At 38.1% G+C, this 21,392-nt stretch overlaps 1 protein-coding gene across 50 annotated transcripts in view; it reads right to left on the bottom strand.

The window, feature by feature from the left end:
• The window catches only part of HUWE1 (HECT, UBA and WWE domain containing E3 ubiquitin protein ligase 1), a 157,330-nt gene that overhangs the window by 85,673 nt on the left and 50,265 nt on the right, over positions 1–21,392 (bottom strand). For 29 of the 50 annotated variants that reach the window (XM_086388593.1, XM_086388602.1, XM_086388591.1 and 26 more), the window contains 6 exons: positions 5,071–5,133; positions 3,191–3,268; positions 1,881–1,928; positions 1,731–1,799; positions 1,191–1,290; positions 138–259 (listed from right to left, as the gene is read on the bottom strand). In XM_086388593.1, the coding sequence (XP_086244719.1) occupies positions 138–259; positions 1,191–1,290; positions 1,731–1,799; positions 1,881–1,928; positions 3,191–3,268; positions 5,071–5,133 (480 nt within the window). The remainder of the gene's footprint in view (positions 1–137; positions 260–1,190; positions 1,291–1,730; positions 1,800–1,880; positions 1,929–3,190; positions 3,269–5,070; positions 5,134–21,392) is intronic. The other 21 variants (XM_086388614.1, XM_086388621.1, XM_086388612.1 and 18 more) reach the window with 1 other exon arrangement.

Here is a 21,392-nt window from a genome sequence, read left to right as displayed (position 1 = left end):
ATCCGCCTGCAATGCAGGAGACCTTGGTTCGATTCCTGGGTCAGGAAGATCCACTGGAGAAGGGATAGGCTACCCACCCCAGTATTCGTGGGATTTCCCTGGTGGCTCAGCTGGTAAAGAATCTAATAAATACTTACCATAAGCTGCTTATCTGTTATCTGAAGGACATCTACCAACTCCTCTATCAACCCATTATACAAGATACTGTTTGCTGACTCCTGCAAGGCATTGGAATACACTGCAAAAGGAGAAATAAACACTTTAGGCAAGAAGGCAGTGGTCAAGCCACTGCCCAATGACAGACCTTTCGGCATCTACTGGTTCTGCGGAAGGACTCCCTTCCCACCAGCATTGGAGGACAAAATCATTGAGTTTCAGAAGATTGGATCAAATATAGTTATAAGCCCCAAACACCCACCAAACCGATTCTCCTATTAATGGTATCAATTGTCTTGAGCAAGGATTTTCAGAAATTTAAGTATAAAAAGAGAAGAATTAATTCTTTATAACATCACTACTTGATAACTCATATGTTTCTGTTTTACACTGGAAACTTACACAAGCTTTTATAAAGAACAGAATTGATGGACTACTGCAGATGAAATCAGAAACTTGTATGACACTGTAGTAAAACTTGAGTACTTTATCGGTTTTTTCATTTAACCCTCTGATCAGCTTATAAAATACATATTGTTCCAATATAAAATCAGGAAAATGAGGCCAAAAGGATAAACAGATGCCTAATAATCTACAAAGTCAGGGTGAAAGCCCAGGACTGACTCTGAAACCAGTGCGATTTCCACTATACCACTTTACAAGAAAAAGTAAAATGCACAGTATTATTTAATGAATTTCAAAATTACACTCCCAAAGAGAGGAAGATGAACCGGCAAGAGGAAAAATAGGGTCTAAGGGAAGATGATTATCTGAACACTCATTAAAAAAACAAAATAAAAAACACCCACTAAACCTATGTGATGTGTGAATCATACATATCCTCTTTCTGATCCAACATTAAGGAGCTCAAGAATGATGAATACAGTGAACACTAGAAATGCTGGCAATTTGACTACAATTTAACTTGCCAGCTAGGTAACTACAATGAGCCCATAGCAACAAAGACAGATGAAGTTCAAAGGAAATCAAGTCTAAACTGCCTAACCAGGACCTGTTACATGTTATTCTCTTACCTAATATAGATATTGCATGTAGCCTGGCCTGAACAGCTTGCAATCGCTTCCTGTGATTAGAAAAGCCATGGGCCAGCCGTATGTGTGTAAATAACAGCATCTGTAGAGACATAAGACCTAAATTAGGAAACCAATGGAAAAGATGACTATACTTTCTGAGGGAGGGCTAAGTCTTACTCATTTGGCTCTTGACATTTGGCAAGAGTTCTGATTATTAATCAAATTAAATATCTGATCACCATTACAATGAGCAGAAAAAATATAACACAACGAAATGTTTTCTCCTTTGGTATCCAAGTGTTAAGCTACCACCTCTTAGATATTCATGGTGAATAAAGCTGCTTCTGTTTTCCTCAAACTGTATCAGGACCTAGGAAGCCAGTAAGTGTTGCCCTCATAAAACATGAGGAAACTAAGGCCCACAGAAGCTAATTTGAACATGGGTGTGACTCCATTCTTTCTGCTATGCTATCTCTCCACTCCAGCACAATAGTCTGATTTATATGGATATTATTTAGATATTTATAAGACATATCATACCTGCTTATCCTTAGGAATGCTGTACATTTTGGTAAGAGACTCCATGATTTCAGAAGGGCTTTCTGAAATCTACATTAGGAAAAAAGATAGTTAGGAACAAAAAAGTGAACTAAATGTTAGAACTAACCAACAGTCAAATATTCCTCTTACCTTGTCAAGTTGCTCTATGTGAATATAATGTAGTGTGTTACTAGATGTCTGAAATTAGAAAGATAAGAGAGTTGTTAGAAGTCACTGTATACATTAGATTCCCCATGCCATAGGACTGCCAAGAGCTATCTGAAAAACAAGATGTTACCCTACATAGAAGACTCAACTGCATGCTCTCAAAAATCAAAGTGTTCTTTAGAGCACCCTAAATGCTCATGTTATACATTCTCAGCAAAGCGTCTTTGAAACCAGATTAAAAATAATGTACATAGCTAGATACATTTCATATTCTTCCTTATCCCTTTTAAACTTTATTTAATACACACAGCCTTCGTATTCACAGCAAAGACTGAATCCATGAAAATGGGTTCTTTCTAAATATGCATGGAGAAGGCAATGGCAACCCACTCCAGTACTCTTGCCTGGAAAATCCCATGGACAGAGAAGCCTGGTAGGCTGCAGTCCATGGGGTCACTAAGAGTCGGACACAACTGAGAGACTGAGCATATATTTTAAGTAGAAGGAAAAAAAAGATCTTATTTATTAGACCACTTCTAAACCAAAGTGAATTTTGCTATCTCCTCAAAAGAATATCCCCACTCCAGTATTCTTGCCTGGAAAATCCCATGGATGGAGGAGCCTAGTAGGCTGCAGTCCATGGGGTCGCTAAGAGTCGGACACGACTGAGCGACTTCACTTTTACGTATTGGAGAAGGAAATGGCAACCCACTCCAGTGTTCTTGCCTGGAGAATCCCAGGGACAGGGGAGCCTGATGGGCTGCCGTCTACGGGGTCGCACAGAGTCGGACACGACTGAAGCGACTTAGCAGCAGCAGCAACAGCAAAAGAATATATGAAATGACCAGATAATTGAAGCGGGTCCCTGTAAGCAATACACAGACTTCATGCAGGCTGGCTTGAGCAGAGAAAGTTGAACCAATCACTATCTAGACTATTATACTGGGTTGGCCAAAAAGTTTGTCTGGGTTTTTCCAAAAACCGGATGAACTTTTTGGCCAACCCAATACTAAATGGTGGAATTCTCAATTGAGACTGAGAAAAATATACCAGTCCTAACATTGCCTTATAAACAGAGTCCTGTCTTTTGACAGTTTGAACGTAAGTAAGATTCAAACCTATCTGCTGGGAAAACAATGAACACTTATTCCTGAGAAGCTGCTGGATATATTTATCTTGGGAGGGCAGCAATGTATCTTAACATCATTCTCTAATTTTACTGAGAAGTACTAGAAAGTCAACCCCAGGTACAGATCATTGACTCTATTAGAACAAATGTGAATGAGACTCACCCTTTTCTCGATTTTGACCTCAGCCCCAGGGTCTGCATAGAATTCAAAGTGTAGTGTAGTGGCACTGGGTGGGTATTTCTGTGTAAAAAGCACATGAAAGAATCAGATACTATCTTCTCCTAAATCTTCCCTCAGTCTTAGCTACTTGTCCAACTCACTGTGACAGCAGAATCAGGAGTGTCATCAGCAGCTACAGTGCCTTCATTCCTTGTTTTAACAAAGCTCAGATGTCTTATAACACAAAATCAGGACTGTGGAGCCCACAGCTCCAAAAGCTTTCATATTCCTTACTGATAACTCAAGTTATCAGTTGTTCTTTCCTTCAAGAGATCAATTTTGACTGCAGCTATTCTCAAGAGGGAAGAGAGAGGCAAGCCTGTCCCAATAATGAATAAAAATTCAAGGGTGAAGGACAAACACAAGGGTCTAGGTACTAGTTCAAGAATGGAAAAGAACATCTTATGGCAATCTTAGTTAATATCATCACCTTTTGAAATATTTTATTCAAACTATGCCTCATGGGCATACCTTTGTAATTCTTTAAATGCATTTTCCCATAACATTCTATATCATTTCTCATGATATCCAATTGCTTTTCTGCACAGGTAGATACCAAGTCAATATAAACCAGACCCTGACAACAAATGCTACTTAACTCTAGAAAAGCAACATGACAAATAAGACTGCAACAGCATGCCCATTAGAGTGTGTCTTTGAAAGAAACCAGTAGCAGTGGTTGCCTCTGGGGGTAGAGAATTATTATATACACCTTTGTATTCTTAGAATTTTTAAAACATGTACTACTTTCTTTTAAAGTACACAAAATTTTCAAAGTCCCATGATATGCCAAATATCAATAAATAAAAGGGTGGATGATTTCTTAATATAAGTCAAGACCAACATTGTTAACAGACACCATACAAACCTAGTAGAGTGTATCATACTGTTTTGCTCAAGTGGCCAAGAACAAGCTTGATATACATAAGGAGCCTCAGAATTAATCACCTAAACTTTAAGATGAAAAATAACTTTCTTAGAATTCCAAACTGAATACCCTTTAAGATTTACACAGCTTTAATTATTAAAACAGATAACATTCATCTCTCATATTACCTAATATTCACTAATATAAATAAAGCATACCAGCTAAGGTGGAAAAGTAATTTGTTCTATTTATAGTTTTCTGTGACCAGAAAATGAACCATTCTCCTGGGGGGGGGGGGAAGGCTTGCTAAGATAATTACACTAAATTTCATTGCATCCATTTGTCCTATACATGACAGACTAATAAAAGAAGCAGTATATGTGTTGGAAAATATAGCTGCTTCTTGACATGGATTTGTGTTATAATAATTCAATTGTGCTTTGTGGTTCTATAGCAACGTATCAGAGCAGGGGAGGATGCTTGAGTTCATAATTTAAACATGGCTTAAAGTATGAGCAGGACAGGCATGAGGGGGAAACACGGAAAGTACACAAAACATTCCAAGTTCTCAATAACCAAAATGGCAGACCTGTTCTCCAAGCAGTTATTCTTACAGTCATGCCAGACTACCCAGAGTTCTGACAGTTCCAGTGAGAGAATGCAAGGAAGTGAAATTTCTGGGATTTTTCACCACTTTCAAGATGACTCAACAAAAGCAGTTTCTTATTCAAGAGATCGTAGGATCATATACTGTGTTTCTGAGATTCTTCAGCAACCACCAGCACAATAAAGACCCAAGCACTTCTAGAAAAGGTAGCTATGTCTCAACTGATCTCAGCTTCCTCAAAATCCTGATGTGAAGTAACAACTTTAAATGCCATATATTAACTGTAAAGTAAGGCTCAAAAAGAGATCACACAAGTTGTCAAAAGATACTCAAATGTCAGTTACTTACCATCATATGCAAGTCTCTGCAACATTCTGCTAGTCCAAAGCCATTCTCCTTACCACCCCAGCTCTTGGAAAAGGAAAAAAGACAGTATTAAAACAGTGGCTCAGAGGATAAAGCATCTGCTTGCAATGCAGGAGACCCGGGTTCGATCCCTGGGTTGGGAAGATCCCCTGGAGAAGGAAATGGCAACCCACTCCAGTATTCTTGCCTGGAGAATCCCATGGACAGAGGAGCCTGGTGGGCTACAGTCCACGGGGTCGCAAAGAGTCGGACATGACTGAGTGACTTCACTTTCACTTAAGGTAGCTTTGTGTATAAAGTATTTAAAGAGTATGTGGCTGCTTGGAACACAGCATTGAAAAGACATCCAACATTATAATCAAACAAAAAGAGGGAGCAAATAGAAGCAAGAACTTAAGTAAGACTCAAGGTAAGATGGTCTGCCTAAAGGTGATTTCTCCAAAGAGATCAATTTCATGGTTCTTTGAGGATGCAACTGGGAAGAATATAAGCAGCTTTTGCAAGTAAATGCATTTGATATGCCTGCAGTCATGCTTGCTGAAAGGTCAGTCTTGACCCATTGGATCTTAAGTACTGTACCATCCTTTCCATGCTCAGCCTGATCACCTCTCTCATAGGGTGAAACCACATGCTCTTCAGTTCCTGACTTTTTGACATGAGCCAAAGTGCAAAGTAGAAGATCCTCCATTCTTAATATTATTGTACTCTGCCATTACGTCTAAAAAGTTCATCAACAAGTACTAGCCCCTAAGTAATGGGGGAGAATGGCTCAACTGTACAATATTATTGACTACCAAACAGAAAAAAAAAAAAAAACCCAGCCATACAATTTTGCGTAAAAATTAGCCTACATTTTTCAACAGCATTTGAGATATCTATCATTTTTGCCTAATTCGAAATTCTCCCAGGGGTGCGGGTGGGCATTTGTTGAAAACATTGAAGACTAAGTAGATACAGTTGGGGTAATTAATAGACAAATGGAAAAGCTTGGAAAGAAAGGCTGAGGACTGTGATGTTTTGGGGAATATGGGCTTTGAAAACTCCCACACACTCCTGAAAATCTAGAAGGCCACATGTGTGCCCAGGGTTGGGCACATTCTTCGAAAAGACCTGAAAAAGCACTGAGTTCCCATATCTCTAGCTGACATGAGGCTCTATGCAAGGGAAGGCTAAGCCAGAGTTGTAAACTTTCTGGTTCAGTTCATTTCAGTTGCTCAGTCGTGTCTGACTCTGCGATCCGACGGACTGCAGCACGCCAGGCCTCCCTGTCCATCACCAACTCCCGGAGTTCACTCAAACTCATGTCCATTGAGCCAGTGATGCCATCCAACCATCTCGTCCTCTGTCGTCCCCTTCTCCTCCCACCTTCAATCTTTCCCAGCATCGGGGTCTTTTCCAATGAGGCAGTTCTTTGCATCATATTGGAGCTTCAGCTTCAAGATCAGTCCTTCCAATGAACACCCAGGACTGATCTGCTTTAGGATGGACTGGTTGGACCTCCTTGCAGTCCAAGGGACCCTCAAGAGTGTTCTCCAACACCACAGTTCAAAAGCATCAATTCTTCGGCACTCAGCTTTCTTTATAGTCAAATTCTCACATCCATACATGACCACTGAAAAAACCATAGCCTTGACTAGATGGATCTTTGTTGACAAAGTAATGTCTCTGCTTTTTAATATGCTGTCTAGGTTGGGCGTAACTTTCCTTCTTTTAATTGAAGGCTGCACTCACCATCTGCAGTGACTTTGGAGCCCAGAAAAATAAACTCTGACACTGTTTCCACTGTTTCCCCATCTATTTGCCATGAAGTGATGGGACTGGATGCCATGATCTTAGTTTTCTGAATGTTGAACTTTAAGCCAACTTTTTCACTCTCATCAAGAGGCTCTTTAGTTCTTCTTCACTTTCTGCCATAAGGGTGGTGTCATCTGCATATCCGAGGTTATTGATATTTCTCCTAGCGATCTTGATTCCAGCTTATGCTTCATCCAGCCCAGCATTTCTCATTATGTACTTGGCATATAAGTTAAATAAGCCAGGTGACAATATACAGCCTTGATATACTCCTTCCCAATTTGGAACCAGTTTGTTGTTCCATGTCCAGTTCTAACTGTTGCTTCCTCACCTGCATACAGATTTCTCAAGAGGCAGGTCAGGTGGTCTGGTATTCCCATCTCTTTCAGAATTTTCCACAGTTTGTTTTGGTCCACACAGTCAAAGGCTTTGGCATAGTCAATAAAGCAGAAACAGATGTTTTCTTGGAACTCTCTTGCCTTTTCGATGATCCAATGGATGTTGGCAAATTTGATCTCTGGTTCCTCTGCCTTTTCTAAATCTAGCTTGAACATCTGGAAGTTCACGGTTCACGTACTGGTGAAGCCTGGCTTGGAGAATTTTGAGCATTACTTTACTAGCGTGTGAGGTGAGTGCAATTGTGTAGTAGTTTGAGCATTCTTTGGCATTGCCTTTCTTTGGGATTAGAATGAAAACTGCCCTTTTCCAGTCCTGTGGCCACTGCTGAGTTTTCCAAATTTGCTGGCATATTGAGTGTAGCACTTTAATACAGCATCTCTTTTTAGGATTTGAAAGAGCTCAACTGGAATTCCATCACCTCCACTAGCTTTGTTCATAATGATGCTTCCTAAGCCCACTTGACTTTGCCTTCCAGGCAAAGGCTGGAAGGTGAGTGATCACACCATCGTGGTTACCTGTGTCATTAAGATCTTTTTTATATAATTCTTCTGTGTATTCTGGTCACCTCTTCTTAATATCTTCTGCTTCAGTTAGGTCCATACCATTTCTGTCCTTTATTGTGCCCATCTTTGCATGAAATGTTCCCTCGGTATCTCTAATTTTCTTGAAGAGAAATCTTTCCCATTCTATTGTTTTCCTCTATTTCTTTGCACTGATCACTGAGGGAGGCTTTCTTATCTCTCCTTGCTATTCTTTGGAACTCTGCATTCAAATGGTTGTATCTTTCCTTTTCTCCTTTGCCTTTAGCTTCTCTTTTCAGCTATTTGTAAGGCCTCCTCAGACAACCATTTTGCCTTTCTGCATTTCTTTTTCTTGGGGATGGTCTTGATCACTGCCTCCTGTACAATATCACAAAACTCCATTCATAGTTTTTCAGGCACTCTATCGGATCTAATCCCTTGAATCTATTTGTCACTTCCACTGTATAATCATCAGGGATTTGATTTAGCTCATACCTGAATGGTGTAGAGGTTTTCCCTACTTTCTTCAATGTAAGTCTGAATGTGGCAATAAGGAGTGCATGATCTGACCCACAGTCAGCTCTGGGTCTTGTTTTCGCTGATTGTATAGAGCTTCTCCATCTTTGGCTGCAAAGAATATAATCAATCTGATTTCAGTATTGATCATCTGGTGATATCCATGTGTAGAGTCTTCTCTTGTGTTGTTGGAAGAGGGTGTTTGCTATGACCAGTGTGTTCTCTTGGCAAAACTGTTAGTCTCTGCCCTGCTTCATTTTGTACTCTAAGACCAAATTTGCTTGTTACTCTAGGGATCTCTTAACTTCCTACTTTTGCATTCCAGTCCCCTATAATGAAAATGACATCTTTTTGGGGTGTTAGTTCTAGAAGGTCTTGTAGGTCTTCATAGAACTGTTCAACTGCAGCTTCTTCAGCATTACTGTTTGGGGTATAAACTTGGATTACTGTGGTATTGAATGGTCTGCCTTGGAAACGACCAGAGATCATTCTGCCATTTTTGAGACTGCATCCAAGTGCTGCATTTCATACTCTTTTGTTGACTATGAGGGCAACTCCATTTCTTCTAAGGGATTCTTAACTTTCTGGGTTAGTATTGAAGATAGTGAGCATTGACATAGAAGATACCAATATGTACACAGAACTCACCAGCAAAGACAGAGATAATTCAGTTCCAAGAATAAAGCAAATCACTAGCTGACCATTAAGGTAACAGAGACTTCAATGACCACATAAGACAAAATTCAGAAACCAGTTCAGAAAAGTCTAAATAAAAAACAAATCTTAACAACAAACCCCGGGGAAGGGGAAGGGTGAGAGTCTGATTTCCAGAGTTGCTATGTTATAATATTCAAAATGTCCACTGTAGCAACATAAGGAGTGGCCTCAGCAAGGTAGCGCAATAAGATGTCTCTCACTGTGCTCCATCCCTCACCCCCGCAATAACTTGGCACCCATTCATAGAGAAAAGTACCTTTATGGGAGCTGTGGAATCCAACCCCACATGCAAAGGGACCTGGGAGAAGTCTCACCCGCCAGTTTGTTGGATAAAAGGACCCAAGCTGTGGACCCTGCAGTGGTCTGTGAATCGGTTGCAGCCACTCTCAGCAGGTTTTTGAGAGCTCCAGGAAAACACTATCTTAAACAATCACCCATGAATGATAAAAGTTAAAGGACAAGAGTTTTTTAAAAAACATAATTAAAAAAAGTTTTTAATTCTAAAATAATTTGTTAATGAATACATAATATAAAAAGAGGTAAACTGTGACATCAAAATCATAAAATCAAAGGGGAGTAAAAGTGTTAAGTTTTTCATATGCAATCAAAGTTAAGTTGCTATTATATCTATGTTTTATGTAAGATTCATGGTAACCACAAAGCAAAACTTAGATAAACAAAAGAGGAATACAAGGGAACTGAAGAATACGAAAAACCATTATTGACAAAGACAGCAAAAGAAAGGAGCAAGGGAAACACAAAACAATCAAAAAAGAACTAATAAGATGGCATAACTATGTCCCTACCTATTATTAATAATAATTACTCCAAATGTAGATGAATTCATTTTTCCCATCAAAAGGCATAAAGTAGTTGGGTGGGAAAAAAAAACAAGACCCAACTACATGCTACCTACAAGAAACTCACTTTAGCTTTAAAGACACACATAGGCTCAAAGTGCAGGGAAAGAAAGTTATTTTACAGAAGTGGAAACCAAAAGAGCAGGGATAGCTACCCATATCCTACAAAATAGGCTTTGACTCAAAACCTGTGATGGGAAACAATTAAGGTCACTACAAAATGATAAAGGGGTCAATTCAAAGAAGATAAGTAAATGCTAACAGATAAGAGGGCTTGCCACGTGGCTCAGTGGGTAAAGAATCCACCTACTATGCAGGAGATGCAAGTTTGATCCTTGGGTTGGGAAGATCCCCTGTATCAGTTAGAACCCACTCCAGTATTCTTGTAAAATCCCACAGGCAAAGGAGACTGGCAGGCTACAGTCCACAGGGTCACAAAGAGTTGGGCATGACTAAAGTGACTGAGCACACATACAATAGATATGAAGGGAGATATGAGATGGTTAGATGGCATCACTGATTCAATGTACATGAAACTGAGCAAACTCCAGGAGACAGTGAAGGACAGGGTAGCCTGGCATGCTGTAGCTCATGGCGTTGCAGAGTCAGACATGACTTAGCGACTGAACAACAAATGAAGGGAGAAAGAGATAACAATACAATAATAGCAGGAGATGTCAGCATCTCACTTTCAACAACGGATAAACTGTATTGAGAGAAAAATCAAGAAGGAAACATTGGATTTGAACTATACTTAACTCCTTCAAAAATAAGCTGGAATTCCCTGGTGGCTCAGATGGTAAAGCATCTGCCTGCAATGCAGAAGACCTGGGTTCGATCCCTGGGTCAGGAAGATCCCCTGGAGAAGTTCCATGGATGGAAGAGCCTGGTGGGCTACAGTCCATGGGGTCGCAAAAAGTCAGACATGACTGAATGACTTCACTTACTTACTTAGACCAATGGACCTTGTAGGCATATGTATAACATTTTATTCAACAGCAGAATACACTCTTCTCAAACCCACATGGAACATTCTCCTGGAGAGGTTATATGATAGGTCACAAAACAAGTCTTAGCAAATTTAAGACTGAAACCATACCAAATATTTTTATAGACCCTAACAGTATGAAATTGGAAATCAGTTACAGAAAGAAAACTGGAAACATTCACAAAAATTTGGAAATTAAACAATACACTCCTGAACAACCAAAGGGTCAAAGGAAGAAATCAAAAGGGAAATTAAAAATATCTTGAGAAAAACAGAAACACAAAATATCACAATGAATAGGATGCACCAAAAGTACTTCAAGAGGGAAGTTTATAGGAAATAAATGCCTACATTAAGAAATAAGAAATATCTCAAACAACCTAATTTTATACCTCAACTTGAAAAAGAAGAATGAACTAAGTCCAGAGTTAGTAGAAGAAAGGAACAAAGATCAGAGTAGACATAAATGAAATAGAGACTAGGAAAACCACAGAAAAGATTAATGAAAGAACTTTAAAAAACTACTCAACAAAATAGTTTCAAAACTTTAGCTAGACTGAAAAAAAAAGGCTGAAGACTCAAATAAATAAAATCAGAAACAAAAGAAGAGACATTACAACTGATACCACAGATACAAACTACCAGGAAATCAAATTTAACAGCACATTAAAAGTTCAATATTCTTTCATAATAAAAACCCAAAAATGGGGTATAGTGAGAACATACCTAAACACGATAAAGGGCACATATGACAAGCCCACAGTTAACAGTATACTCAATGATGAAAGGTTGAAACTTTTCCTTCTAAGATCAGGAACAAGACAAGGTGTCCATTCTAACCACTCACAGTAGTGGAACACAGTACTGGAAATTTAGCACAATATTGTAAATTCTAGACAGAGCAATTAAGCAAGAAAAAAAAGAATACCATTCAAAAAGGAAGAAGTAAAGCTGTTTTCACTTGCAAATGATATACAGAAAATCCCCAAGGGGCCACCCAAAAACTTAAAATTAATAAATTCAGTAAAGTTGCAGGATACAAAATTAACATATAGAAATCAGTTATATTTCCATACACTATCTGAAAAAGAAATAGAACAATCCCATTTACAATACCATAAGAAAGTAAAATACTTAGAAATAAATTTTACCAAGGAGGTAAAATCTGTACACTGAAAACTACAAAACACCGATGAAAGGGATTAAAGAAGAGACAAATATCCCATGTTCATGGACTAGAAAAATTAGTATTGTCAAAATGTCCGTAGTACTGAGAGTAATCTATAAATTTTAATTACTTTCAAAATTCCAATGACAATTTCCCTAGAAACAGGAAAAACAATCCTCAAATTTATATGGAACACAGAAGACCCCAAATAACTAAAGCAATCCTGAGACAGAACAAAGCTAGATATTGTACTTCCTGATTTCAAATACCATTACAAAGCTATAGTAATCAACAGTATGGTATTAGCCTAAAAAACACACAAAGCCCAATGGAACATAATCAAGAACAGAGAAATAAACCCTCACATACACAGTCAAATAATATTTCAAAGGGAGCCAATAATCAATGGGAAAGTATAGTCTCTTCAAAAAATGGTGCTGAGAAAACTAACATACAGGAAAAAAACTAACATACAGGAAAAAAAAAATGAAGTTGGACCCCTATCTTATACCACTCAAAAAATTAACCTGAAATGAATTAAAGACTTTAGCATAAGACCTGAAACCATAAAGTTCCTAAAAGAAAACATGAGTAAAAGCACCATGACACTGGTTTTGGTGACAGTTTTTTGGACATGACACCAAAAGCAACAAAGGCAAAAATAAAGGAGACTGAATCAAACTAAAACATTTTAGCATAGCAAAAGAAATAATCAAAATGAATAGATAATCTGCACAACAGGAGAAAATATTTGCAGACCATTTTATCTGAAAAGAAATTACTATCCAAAATATAAAAAACTCATACAATTGAGTAACAGTAACAAAAACCAACCATCTGATCTTAAAATGGGCAGAGTTGCCTCTGTCTTCACATGGACTTCTCCTTGTGTGTCTGCGTTTCCTTCTCTTTTGTCTCTTAGAAGGATGCTTGTTATTGGATTTAAGTTCACTCAGATAATCCAGGATGATTTTAAGATTCTTAATTACATCTGCAAAGACTCTTCTTTCATAGTCAGAGGTTCTGGGGTTTTAGGGCATGGGCGTATCATTTTGGGGACTACCATTAAATTCCCTACACTCCCTCACTTCCTTCCCTGAACTCAGATCCTGGATCTTGACAAAGACTCTCTCTTTGACCCAAATTTGCTCAGGCTCCTGTGAGCAATTTTCTCAGCGAGTCCTCAAATTTGGGCTTTTCTGGGTCCTTCCCTGTAGAATCTAGTTTCAGCAAGAAACCAGTTAAGTCAGGGGAACCAGAATCTCCCCTACCCCTGATATTTCCTCTTAATAATTTTCCACCCACTGTCCCCACCCCAACCCTGCTCCTTGGCTGCAAATACCCATCCTGGATTCAGAATTGAGCCCACTTTTATACTGTGGTCTCTTTTCCTCTATTGTAATAGTTGTTTTAAAAAATAAAATTTATCTTCATCCCTTTAAAAAATAAATAAATAAAATGGACACAGGAATTAAACAGATGTTTTTTCCAAAGACAATAGACAAATGGCCAGCAGTTACATGAAATGGTGCTAAATATCACTAGTCATCAGGGAAATGCAAATTATAACCACAGTGATATATCGCTTCACACCTCAGAGACTGGCTATTTTCACGAAGACAAGAGATAACAAGTACTGGCAAGCATTTGGAGAAAAGAGGATGCTTGTGCACTGTTGGTGGGAATATAAATTGGTATAGGCTCTATCTATCCATCCATCTATCTATCTAGCAGTCCATGTCATCACAGAGACTGGAAACGACTTAGCCACTGAACAACTACAACAACTAACCTCTACAGAAAACAGTACAGCAGTTCCTCAAAAAATTAAAAACAGAACTATTATGATCCAGCAATTCTAGTTCTGGCTCTATCCAAAGGAAAGGAAATCAGGAAAAAGAGATATCTTCACTCCAATTTTTATTGCACAATTGTTCACACTAGCTAAGGTATGGAAACTATATATGTGCCCATCTATGGATGAATGGATAAAGATGTGCCATATGTGTGTACAAAAATATGTGTGTGTAAAATACATGTATGTAAAAAATATATATACACACACACACACACACAAAATGAGAACACCTCATTTCTCAGCCATGAGAAACAAGGAAATCTCACCTTTTAAGACAAACATGGATGGACCTTGAGGGCATTCTAATAAGTGAAGTAAATCAGAGACAGACAGCTACTGTATGGTATCACTTATACATGGAATCTACAAAAGCTGACCACAAAGAGCTTAGAATGGTGGTTGCTAGGGACTGGGGGAAAAGGGGAGATGTTGGTCAAATTGCACAAACTTCCAATTATATAATGAAAAACATCAGGGGATCTAACCTATAGCATAGTGATTATAGGTAACAATACTGTACTATATACTTTAAAGTTGCTAAAAGAATAAATCTTAAATGTTCTCACTACAAAAAAGGAAATGGCAATTATGTGAGGGGATGGAGATGTTAATAAATCCTACTGTGGGAATCACTTTGCAATATACAAGTGTAACAAATCATCATGTTGTATACCTTAAAGTTACACAATACTTTATTTCAATCATTGGGTTATCCAAAAAGTTCATTTGGGTTTATATATCCCCACAAAACTGGAAAAAATTAGTAGAATTAATTCCTGAAGAAGTTTAGTCATTGGATTTAGGCAAAGACTTTAAATCATCTATTTTAAATATTCTTAAAGAGCTAAACCAAATCCTACACAAAGAACCAAAGGAAACCATGAGAATGATGTCTCATCAAATAAAGACCGCCAATTAGAAGTTGTTTTAAAAAAAGGAAGTAAACAGAAATTCTGTAGCTAAAGCACAGTAACAAATGAAAAATTCACTGAAGTGGTTCAACAGCAGATTTAAGCAAGGAGAATGAATAAATGAACTTAAAAATATATAATGTTAGATGGTAATATGTGCTACAGAGAAAATGAAGCAAACTGTAATAGAGAATATGGAAGGTGTTCTGATTTTAAAACAGGATGGTAGGAAGACTTCACTGAGATGGTGGTTTTTAAGACTTAAAAGAAGATGAGGGAGCAAGACACAGAGACAGTTGGGGACATAGCTGCACAGAGGCCTTGGAGCAAGAATGTGCCTGGCACTGTCTAGGAAAGCAAGGGTGCCAGGTATCTGAAATGGATTGAGTACTGGGGAAAGACATGTGAAAGGTGGTCATATGTTTGATTTTGTACACATTACAATTGATATCCAGTAGAGATGTTTAGAAGGCAGTAAATATACAAGTTAGAGGTTCAAAGAAATCACGTAATTTTGGGGAAGTTAATGGTCCTTAAAACCATGAAACTGGGTAAGATCACATAGGCAGAATATAGATGGATAAGAGACAGAATCTGGGGTGAAGCACTAAGCCACTCCAACACTTGGAGGCAGCAAAAGAGGGCACCAATGGAGGACCACGAGAGTGGCTTGGAAACTAAGACTGTTGTCCAATCTTTAAAAATCTTAACACTGTGGGAAAATATTCACCATAGGTTACATATTGGGAAAAGCAGCACATGAAACACAATGTTACTTTTATTATCTACATGGTGAGAGCTGAGGATTACTGTTATTTTCTTCTTTATAATTTTCTTTTGAGTTCTTAATTTTCAACACTGAACATGTATTATTAGTTTGATGCAAATGTAATTGCGGTCTCTGCATTGCTAAAATCTGCTGTTTGATATCAGAATACATTCTAAAATAAATGTTATGTTATACATCATTTTAATGTGCTTTTCTAGCTTTATACTTTTTTGCTAATGATTTATTTCCTGCTGTTTATTTTATATTTATTTTGGACTACAGAAATGATTTTAGACAAAAAGCAGATTTGAGTGATTTTCTTATTTGCATTCAAAATGAGTTGTAAGGCGGCAGAAACAACTCTCAACATTGACAATGCATTTGGCCCAGGAACTGCTAGGGAACGTACAGTGTAGTGGTGGTTCAAGAAGTTCTGCAAAGAGGACAAGAGCCTTGAAGATTAGGACTGCAGTGGACAGCCATTGGAAGTTGACAACAACCGACTGAGAGCAATCATTGAAATTGATCCTCTTACAACTACACGAGAAGCTGACAAAGAAAACACTGACCATTCGACGGTCATTCAGCATTTGAAGCAAACTGGAGAGGTGACAAAACTCACTAAGTGGGTGCCTCATGAGCTGAACAAAAATTAAAACAAAACAAAACAAAACAAAACATTGTTTTTTGGATGGAAAAAAAAAACACACATTTTTTGGATGTTTATGCCACAGGAATAAACAAACTTATTTCTTGTTGGCAAAAATATGTTGATTGTAATAGTTCCCATTTTGATTAACAAAGATGTGTTTGAGACTAGTTATAATGATTTAAAATTCACGGTCTCAAACAACAATTACTTTTGCGCCAATCTCATTTGAAAAGACCCTGATGCTGGGAAAGATTGAGGGCAGGAGGAGAAGGGGACGACAGAGGATGAGATGGTTGGATGGCATCAACGACTCAATGGACATGGGTTTGGGTGAACTCCAGGAGTTGGTGATGGACAGGGAGGCCTGGCGTGCTGCGGTTCATGGGGTCACAAAGAGTCGGACACGACTGAGCGACTGAACTGAACTGAATACTTTTGTAAAAATTCTGACAAATTTATTTGAAAATAAATATTGGAAGGTGGAAAAAAAATCAATGAGCTTGAAGATAGGTCTATTGAGATTATCCAGTCTGAAGAGCAGACAGAAAAAAGTAAATGAAGGTTAAGAGTTCTGTGGGACTTCATCAAGTATACCAACATAAACAAAATGGGAGTCCAAGGAGAAGAGAGAAAGGCAAAGAGATTATTTAAAGAAATAATAGCCAAAACATCTCAAATTTGACAATAGGCATGAATCTACAAACCCAAGAAGCTCAATGAATTTCAATAGGATAAAAATACACAAATTCACAAAAAGACATAATCAAAATTTCAAAGACCAAGACAGAATAATCTTGAAGGCAGCAAGCAAGATGTGATTTGTGATATACAAGGGATCCTCACAGCTGATTTCTCATCAGAAACCACAGGGGCCAGAATGAAGTGGGAAAACACATTCAAAGTGCTGAAAGAAAGTAACTGCTAATTAGAATTCTATATCTTACACAATTAATATTTCCTCAGATAAAAGCTGACAGATTGTTGCTAGTAGACCTGCCTATAAGAAATGCTAAAAGAGCAGATATGAAAGGATATGCCATAGTAACCTGACTCCATATGAAGAAATTAAGAACACCACTAAATTAATTTCACAGGTAAGTATAAAATGCATAATTATTTTTGGTTTGTAATTCCTTTTTGTTCTGTGTGTTTTATAACTATAAAAAAGTAAATTCTACATCTATGTTGATAGACACATAATATATAAAGATGTAATCTGTAACAACAACATAAAGTGAGAGGAAAGTACTATACAATTATGTAAAGTTTAAAAATAAAATTAAATTAAAAAAAAATAATAAAAAAAAAAAAAAAAAAAGAAAGTACTATACAGGAGGAAACTTTTTGTCTACTCTCAAAACTAAGTTGGTACTAATTTGAACAATTCATTAATGAAGATGTTAGTTGTAATACACAGGGAATACATAAATAACTAGACAAAAGATAAGACAAAGAAATATAAGACTTGAACATTAAATCAACTAGACCTAACAGATATACACACACACACACACATATATATATGGAACAATCTGCCTAACAAACAGCAGAATATACATTCTTCTGAAGTACAAATAATTAATAGTCTCTCACACAGACCATAGGTTAGGCCACAATACAAACTAAGAAACTTAAAAAAAATAAAATAAAATCATACAAAGTATCATATCCAGTGACAATGGAAAGAAATTAGAAATCTGTAACAGAAGGAAATCTGGAAAATTCACAAACACATGGAAACTAAACAATATACTCTTAAGAAACAATGGGTAAAAGAAGAAATCAAAAGGGAAACTAGAATATTCCTTGAGATTAATGAAAATGAAAACATTTCATATCAAAACTCATGGGCTATACCTTATGTGATAAAGCAGTACACAGAGGGAAATTTACAGTTGTTCATTGCCACCATTTATTGATAAGAAAGAAAAATTTCAAATCAGTATCCTAACAGTCCAGCAAACTAAACCCAAAACAAACAGAAAGAAGGAAATAGTAAAACTGGAGCAGAGATAAATGAAACAAAATAGAAAAACAGAATCAGTTAAAGCAAATTTGGACTTTGTTCTTGCTCTCTCATCTTATTCTTCATCTTCCCAACATTTGATCACTTCATGTCTCTGTGTCTCATTTTGTAATTCTTGCAATATTTCAAACTTTTTCATCATTACATTTGTTATGATGATCTATGATCAGTGATAGTTGCTATTACAACTGTCAGTTTTGGGGTGCCATCAATCACACCCTTGCAAGATGGAAAATTTAATGGAAAAAAATGTGTGTTCTGACTGGCACCTCTATCCCTCTCCTCAGGCTTCTCTATTCCCTGAGATACAACAATATCGTAATTAGGCCAATCAGAAAACCTACAATGGCCTCTAAGTATTCAAGTAAAAGGAACAGTTCCACTTCTCACTTTATATCAAAAGCCAGAAATGGTTAAACTTAGTAATTCTTACACGTTACATCTATTTCTGGAAACTTTCCACTATTGTTACTACACAACTTTAACTCTGTTTCAGTTCATTCAGTTGCTCAGTCCTGTCCGACTCTTTGCAACCCCATGAATTGCAGCACACCAGGCCTCCCTGTCCATCACCAACTCTCGGACTTCACTCAGACTCACGTCCATCCAGTCAGTGATGCCATCCAGCCATCTCATCCTCTCTCGTCCCCTTCTCCTCCTGCCCCCAATCCCTCCCAGCATCAGAGTCTTTCCCAATGAGTTAACTCTTCACATGAGGTGGCCAAAGTACTGGAGTTTCAGCTTTAGCATCATTCCTTCCAAAGAAATCGCAGGGCTGATCTCCTTCAGAATGGACTGGTTGGATCTCCTTGCAGTCCAAGGGACTCTCAAGAGTCTTCTCCAACACTACAGTTCAAAAGCATCAATTCTTCGGTGCTCAGCTTTCTTCACAGTCCAACTCTCACACCCATACATGACCACTGGAAAAACCATAGCCTTGACTAGACGGAACTTTGTTGGCAAAGAATGTCTCTGCTTTTCAATGCTATCTAGGTTGGTCATAACTTTCCTTCCAAGGAGTAAGCATCTTTTAATTTCATGGCTGTAATCACCATCTGCAGTGATTTTGGAGCCCCCCAAAAATAAAGTCTGACACTGTTTCCACTGTTTCCGCATCTACTTCCCATGAAGTGATGGGACCAGATGCTATGATCTTAGTTTTCTGAATGTTGAGCTTTAAGCCAACTTTTTCACTCTCCTCTTTCACTCTCATCAAGAGGCTTTTTAGTTCCTCTTCACTTTCTGCCATAAGGGTGGTGTCATCTGCATATCTGAGGTTATTGATATTTCTCCTGGCAATCTTGATTCCAGCTTGTGCTTCTTCCAGCCCAGCATTTCTCATGACGTACTCTGCATAGAAGTTAAATAAGCAGGGTGACAATATACAGCCTTGACGTACTCCTTTTCCTATTTGGAACCAGTCTGTTGTTCCATGCCCAGTTCTAACTGTTGCTTCCTCACCTACATACTGGTTTCTCAAGATGCAGGTCAGGTGGTCTGGTATTCCCACCTCTTTGAGAATTTTCCACAGTTTATTGTGATCCACACAGTCAATGCTTTGGCATATTCAATAAAGCGGAAATAGATGTTTTTCGGGAACTCTCTTGCTTTTTCGATGATGCAGCAGATGTTGGCAATTTGATCTCTGGTTCCTCTGCCTTTTCTAAAACCAGCTTGAACATCTGGAAGTTCACGGTTCACGAACTGCTGAAGCCTGGCTTGGAGAATTTTGAGCATTACTTTACTAGCGTGTGAAATGAGTGCAATTGTGCAGTAGTTTGAGCATTCTTTGGCATTGCCTCTCTTTGGGATTGGAATGAAAACTAACCTTTTCCAGTCCTGTGGCCAGCGCTGAATTTTCCAAATTTGCTGGCATGTTGAATGCAGCACTTTCACAGCATCATCTTTCAGGATTTGAAATAGCTCACCTGGAATCCCATCACCTCCACTAGCTTTGTTTGTAGTGATGCTTTCTAAGGCCCACTTGACTTCATATTCCAGGATGTCTGGCTCTAGGTGAGTGATCACACCATCATGATTATCTTGGTCGTGAAGATCTTTTTTCCACAGTTCTGTGTATTCCTGCCACCTCTTAATATCTACTGCTTCTGTTAGGTCCATACCATTTCTGTCCTTTATCGAGCCCATTTTTTCATGTAATGTTCTTTTGGTATCTCTAATTTTCTTGAAGAGATCTCTAGTCTTTCCCATTCTATTGTTTTCCTCTATTTCTTTGCATTGATCACCGAGGAAGGCTTTCTTATCTCTTCTTGCTATTCTTTGGAACTCTGCATTCAGACGCTTATATCTTTCCTTTTCTCCTTTGCTTTTCACTTCTCTTCTTTTCACAGCTATTTGTAAGGCCTGCCCAGACAGCCATTTTGCTTTTTTGCATTTCTTTTCCATGGCGATGGTCTTGATCCCTGTCTCCTGTACAATGTCACGAACCTCAGTCCATAGTTCATCAGGCATTCTATCTATCAGATCTAGGCCCTTAAATCTATTTCTCACTTCTACTGTATAATCATAAGAGATTTGATTTAGGTCATACCTGAATGGTCTAGTGGTTTTCCCTACTTTCTTCAATTTAAGTATGAATTTGGCAATAAGGAGTTCATGATCTGAGCCACAGTCAGCTCCCGGTCTTGTTTTTGTTGACGGTATAGAGCTTCTCCATCTTTGGCGGCAAAGAATATAATCAGTCTGATTTCAGTATTGACCATCTGGTGATGTCCATGTGTAGAGTCTTCTCTTATGCTGTTGGAAGAGGGTGTTTGCTATGACCAGTGCGTTCTCTTGGCAAAACTCTGTTAGCCTTTGCCCTGCCTCATTGCGTAGTCCAAGGCCAAATTTGCCTGTTACTCCAGGTGTTTCTTGACTTCCTACTTTTGCATTCCAGTCCCCTATAATGAAAAGGACATCTTTTTTGGGTGTTAGTTCTAAAAGGTCTTGTAGGTCTTCATAGAACCATTCAACTTCAGCTTCTTCAGCATTACTGGTTGAGGCATAGACTTGGATTACTGTGATAGTGAATGGTCTGCCTTGGAAATGAACAGAGATCATTCTGTCGTTTTTGAGATTGCATCCAAGTACTGCATTTCGGACTCTTTTGTTGACCATGATGG

Source organism: Bos grunniens, chromosome X (assembly GCF_055505025.1).
Source record: "Bos grunniens cultivar Pamir isolate PY7600 chromosome X, Bosgru_T2T1.0, whole genome shotgun sequence".
In the NCBI taxonomy this organism is placed as follows: Eukaryota; Metazoa; Chordata; class Mammalia; order Artiodactyla; family Bovidae; genus Bos; species Bos grunniens.
This window is presented reverse-complemented; position numbering and strand designations above follow the sequence as displayed.